Below are 6000 nucleotides of genomic sequence, written 5' to 3'. Positions count from 1 at the left end.
TCTCTCTCTCTCTCTCTCTCCCTCTCAAAGATAACTGCAAGTAAAAGAGTCTTTTGTCGCATCGAAAGGATGATAAAAAAATATCGGGCGAAGAAAAAATAATCGGGTTTCTCCTCTCGATGGATTTTTACATCTAATAAATCGGACTATGATGGGAGGACCACGGTGCAGCTCCGTTTCCTGTACTCGTCATCGTCGTGGTCGCCGTCGTCGTCGTCGTCGTCTTCATCGTCGTCGTCGTCGCCGTCATCGTCATCGTCGCCGTCGCCGTCATCGTAGTTATCGTGGTCGGATTCGCCGCTGACGGTGGCGTTGATTGTTGATTGAAATTGACGGATATCGTGACCGGATGAAGGACCGTGTCCGGTCCGTTGTCCGGAATGAAACCAAAGTGAGGGCTCAGCATAGAAGCCTCGACGGTCAGAGGAACGTAAAAAGCACCGCCATCGTGAAGCGCGAAAATCGGAACGCCGTGAGACGAATTTGCTTGTTTTTCAGGACTCGCGCAAAGAGAAAGATTCGACTTTACCCTCTCGGCGGAGAACCTCTGCTTGATCGAGCTCTTGAACTTGTAATTTTGAGGGCGATAGCTATTGCTCGCACTGCGAGGCGTGCTATGAGAATGATTGCTGTGGTTACTGTCGTCGCTGACGATCGTAGGCGGTAGTATAATGCCAGCGTTGCAGCAAGCACCGGAACCGACCGGGCGTTGAGGACGTTCAGGATCTCCAAAGGAACTCACGCCCGAACTCGAGCCGTGATCGGAGTGAACGGTAGGCTGGCATATCGCCGGTATGGTAGCGTGAGCGTAACTCGTACCGCTCGCGCTACCGTTCGACATTGGCATCACAGGCTGAGGGAAGCCCAATCTGTCGCCTAAAAATAATCGACAAATTTCAAATCATATCAAAACGAAATGGTGGCGATAGAAAAGAGACGCCGAAGAAGAAGCGAAGATCGAATATACGCACTCGTAGCCAAGATCTTCTCGCAATGCCGCTGCAAGTGATTGGTCAGCTGTACGCAGAGAGAATCCCTCGTGTAGAAGCCCTCGATCTCGATGAGAAAGTGAATCGTCTCGCTGAGGCACTCTTGAAATCCCAGTCTGTAGTGCTCGGCCGCGGTCGAGGCCGCGGTCGAATGGGAGACGCTGTCGACGCTGTCTTCGGGGTGCGCGTGCACAGGTGTCACAGTCGCGTGCTTCGTGTCTAAAGAAGAAACCAAATGGTCGTTCGATCATTTTCAGGGGTTTGCGTTGGCTCCTCGTAACGACGGAGCGCGTAGCGAAAAAGGATAGTAGGAATGAAGTGGCAACCTTGTCGAAGGCCTTGCAGGTGTTTCATATGACGTATGGCCATCTCGATGATCTCGGTTTTCTCGACTCTGCCGCGACCCTTCTTCAAGTATTCCGTGGGTATCAATCTGCTCAGATCGGCAAGACAATTGTTCATGCGATCTCTTCTGCGCTTCTCGATGATCCTATGCGACATCGGATCTTGCTGTAACGCAAAAACATAACGTACACAATCGTTAGGATCCTTTCTCTCTCGGCGAAAGCCGATAAAGTAGTAGTTGCGCAAACGTTATTAATACGCCCATCGAGTCTCCCCGAAATTTCAAGAGCCCGTGTTTACTCCTTTGCCATTCGCAACGTTCGCCAAGATAAAAGCAGACTTTTATCGTCGAATACGCAAAACGATCTTCGAATTCGAAGATTTAATCGCGCTAACGCTATTTATAAATCCAATAACGAGTCGAGTCCGTCGATATCGATATCGAGAAGGAGCATTTTTCTTCCGTTCCAGGCTCATTCGGTGCTACCCGTCCGTCGTATGCATCCGATCCGTCCACATCGTCGCGTTCCTCCTAAAATCGTTTAAACGTATCTACGTACAAGTCGGTAGAGATTAAGTCCGATGGAAGAGGAACGATCGAACGCCCTACTTCGCTGGCTTACGTCCAGCGAGACATTTTCCACGTAGACCGCGCGCCAAAATGAATCGTTACGCTCGAGTTCTTTATCAAAAAACAACGTACGCGAGTAAATATGGAATTACCTTAGGAGTACTTTCGGAGCGCCGAAGTCGCCGAGTACCGAGACGTTTCGTTCGTTTCACGTGATCGAATGTAACATAATTTACCTCCTTGTTTAAGCAACGCCTTTTCCTCGGCGGTGGCGAATGTACCGCGTCGACGTGATTGGACACCGGATAATATTGCATATTCAAAATATTATCCATACTGTGCGTGACCATCGTCGCGTTTGCGCGATAAGATGTCCGAAACGACGAAAGAACGAGGAAACGTCCGAGTAAGAGAGAGAGAGAGAGAGAGAGAGAGAGAGAGAGAACTTGAGAGAGGAAACGCGCTATGCGAGCTATATGGACACGGTTATCCTCGAGCGACGACACATAATCCTTTTAAAACGCACCACAGACGCACCACACACGCACTTACGCGTACAGAGCGTCGAGTCTATTCCCAAGCGCGTCGAAAGGATCTATCGAAAGTCGAAGTTTGGCCGGGAAATCGAACGGCTCGTCGTGCGAATAATAAGCGCGAAAGATAAGTACCAGCGCTATAGCGACGCGAGCGGCTGTCGTACGTCACACGAAAACGTCCTCCTTTGCGAATGGCAGGAGAGCGACTGCGTTCCGCCGGCTTCGAGGCTCGCGTTACTTTAGCGGCGGACGGCGGAGATGTCGCTCGGTGATGACGAGGGCCGACGTCACGTGTTGGAAACGCCATGCACTACGCCCAACACGTGAGCCAACGAACCTATCGTTGAATCTACGCACATACGTACGCGCGAGTACGTGTCCGTCGTACGCGTACACGTACCCAAATAGTTGTTACGCCGACGAGACTTACGGACGCGCCTATCTACGGCGCACTTTTCCCGACTCTTTGCTTTGAGAAACTTGGACTTTCCTCCGAATTAGAGAAGATCGTTCTCCGACTAAAGCATCTCCTTTCTCCGACTTCGTAATAAGAATGTCGACGTGAGACTCGTCGATCGACGAGAATAGCCGACGGTGGTACGTTCAACGTTCCCTCGCGTCTCGCCGTCGTTGTCGCGCCGAACGTTGCGTTAACGCGTACGAGTACGCGATTTGCTCCTACGTGCCCGAAATTCGTCTGAACCTTTCGGGGTCTCCACCATTTCCTACTTACTCTCTAGTTTTATTTATACGTCACTTCGTACGCGTGAGAGAAACGATATACGCGCTACGTTATTGCTTGGTAAACACCGTCGAGGATTTTTCTGTCGCAAAGAGAAAAGGTCATCGAAGTTCGATGCGCGATAAGCGACTAACTAGAAATAACCGGGCACTTTCTCTCTATCAGCGAGAAAGAAAATACTGTCATTTCGCGAATCGATATTCCGACGAATCCGACGAAACGAGATGCTAATGTTTTTAAACGATCGACCGATATCAACGACGTCTCGTCTTCTGATAACGTTCGCTAACGTTCATCCGTCAACGTACAAATCCGCCACCGGTAACACCACTTTCCCGTAATACATTCTCCTAAACCCGAACACGAACTGCTCGAGTACGAAGGTACAACGGTATCCTAAAATACTCGGCCTTGATAAATTTCGTTAATAAATTTCTTTGCGCGATCGAAAGCGAAAGATAAAGAAAACGGAATGGTTTCTCTATGTGCACGTGGGTATTTGTATACCTATGTACGATCTACGAATACACATTGCAGCGAGCGAATAGAACGAATCGCACGTTGACCTCAAATACTCCCCGAAGGAAAAAGAAAAATCGCTTGGTGCAAGAAAAAGACGATTAAATCGAACGAGGATGGAAACCGCTTTAACGAGGTCGTGATATCGCATTGCCCGGTTATAACCAGTCCACGAAGATGTTCTCGTATTATGATCAGAGTTTATCAAGAAGGAGTCGATCCCGCTGTTTTTCAAACGATAACCAGACGTCACCGGATCTCGGACACGTTTATGGCAACAACAGCGTAACTACGGTCGTACGGACGAGGAGAAAAAACGGAAGGAGTCGGCGATGTCGGCCATTTCTTTTTTTATTTTCTTTCCTTTCCTTTTTCTTTCTTCCGCCGTAAATTTCTACTCTCGAAATCTCGGCCGTGGTTCTTCGTCCTTCTAATGCGTTTAAAAAAGTGTCGAAACCGTAACAAGGAAGCACGATTCCCAGAAAATTGCGATCCCTCTTACGATTGGTATCGAATCGCCGTTCGCGATCGAATAAATCGCGGATGAAAAATAAGAATCGTGAAATTTTTTAATATAGAGAGATAAGAACGAGGAGCGAAAAAAATCATTCGGCTATCGGCCTCGATGTTCTTCTCACCGTTGCTTCATTATTCGCGAATAACGACGCTGTGCGAGACCTCGAAGACGTTATTCGTTTAAGATTCATACATAAAATTCATAGAAAGGGTGAGACGACAGCTGTTGATCTCGGCGACAGCTGGACCGGCCTCGCCGCTTGATACTCCAAGCGGCTCGATGACGCGTCAGAGGATTGTGAAAAAAAGCGAAGAATTTGACGCGAAAGTCTGTGACCGACGTATCGCTCGGAAGGACATTGCGGAAAGAGAGGCCCTTTCGGACGTTTAACCCGACCCGGCGCGGCGGCTCGCCTCGTTCAAATATAAACTCGCAACGAGAAACGCATAAGAGGCGAGAGAGGATGCAGCAGGTATAAAACTAGAAGGACGTTTCGCGCGATAATATCCGCTTTCGTAGAATACCTTTAATCCCGGATTAGCCTTTGTATCGCGATTGACGTACGACCCGTTCGTCGATGACGACCGTCGGATCGTCACGTTGCTAACCCTCCTATGAAATTCGCTTTAGCGAGAATAAACATGTACGATCCAATCCGAGAATGGCCACGAACGGAGCACGCATCGGACGAGTAAACACGTGCTGTGTTCAACGCTCTTGACGCAATAAGTGGGAATATGTATATTATTTCCGTCGAACGGCCGACGACGATACCAACGACTACGTCGACGGTCTGCGTCGACGAACGAAAAGATATTGACGCCAAGAGCAACTATAAAAAGCACTCGAGTAAAGCCAAGCTCGTTTTCGGGATCCTTAGATTTACGTTTGCTGTCCTTTTTTACGTTACGAGGAAACTGGACATTTATGCTATCTAGGTATTTAGGTACACGTGCATATCGACGACAGAGCGATCGGTCTTGTTGGTAACAGCGAGGAGAGTAGCTTAATAAGATTCGTCCGAGGAAGTAATTTCGATTCTAACAAAATTATGTTTAGTTCGGGCTTGTGGCCAAGACACGCGCTCGTTATAAACCGAATGTATTAATCGAGATTGTAAGAAATGTTAAAAAATGGAAGCTAGGATAGGACAGTGTAAGAGAACAAATAGTTGATGCGCGTTAACGTTATTAACTGATCGGAAAAGCATGGATAATGCATGGTAGATGCATGCAAAGCAAGTTCGTCGTTAGGATAAAAAATAAAGGATCTGTCAAAAGACGAGCCATCCTTATTCACTGCGAATAAAGGAATCGATCGAACGAGAGAGAGAGAGAGAGAGAGAGAGAGAACACCGTTATCAAAGATACTAATAGCGCAGCACGAAGTCCAAGTCGATATCCGGTTGCTCTTTTATTCGCTGAAAACTGAAAATAATCGTGAGCCGTCGAGTCAAGCTCTCGTGACGCCTCGTGTTGTACCAATAAATCTCGACTTGTGGCACGTGACGCAAGAAAAAGAAATCCCCCTTGTGGACTCCGATAAGAAGAGTTAAAAAATCGCTAATAACGAGGGAGGATAAACGCGTTCGTTGGTCGAATAAAGATAAAACGTGGAAACTAATGAAGTCTGCGTGCGTGCGTGCGTGCGTGCGTGCGTGCGCGCGCGCACGTCTATAAAACTAACTAGCGTTAATCGTCGATGGTTAATCGACGATCCGATCAACGAGCGAATAATTTCTTTTTAACTTTCGCCGCAAGATTCGTGCCATCTGACCTGTC

General features: G+C 48.0%; 1 protein-coding gene across 6 annotated transcripts in view; it reads right to left on the bottom strand.

Annotated features, from left to right (window-relative positions):
* Nucleotides 1-6: 6 nt before the first annotated feature.
* LOC122629181 (hairy/enhancer-of-split related with YRPW motif-like protein) overlaps nucleotides 7-6000 on the bottom strand; it is a 30421-nt gene continuing 24427 nt past the window's right edge. For 5 of the 6 annotated variants that reach the window (XM_043812311.1, XM_043812307.1, XM_043812309.1 and 2 more), the window contains 3 exons: nucleotides 1316-1499; nucleotides 972-1208; nucleotides 7-876 (listed from right to left, as the gene is read on the bottom strand). In XM_043812311.1, coding sequence (XP_043668246.1) covers nucleotides 134-876; nucleotides 972-1208; nucleotides 1316-1499 — 1164 coding nt within the window. In that variant the 3' untranslated portion in view covers nucleotides 7-133. Of the gene's footprint in view, nucleotides 877-971; nucleotides 1209-1315; nucleotides 1500-2141; nucleotides 2320-6000 lie in introns of those variants that run through there. The other variant, XM_043812310.1, reaches the window with a different exon arrangement.

The sequence above is a fragment of the Vespula pensylvanica genome, chromosome 5, assembly GCF_014466175.1.
Source record: "Vespula pensylvanica isolate Volc-1 chromosome 5, ASM1446617v1, whole genome shotgun sequence".
In the NCBI taxonomy this organism is placed as follows: domain Eukaryota; kingdom Metazoa; phylum Arthropoda; class Insecta; order Hymenoptera; family Vespidae; genus Vespula; species Vespula pensylvanica.
This window is presented reverse-complemented; position numbering and strand designations above follow the sequence as displayed.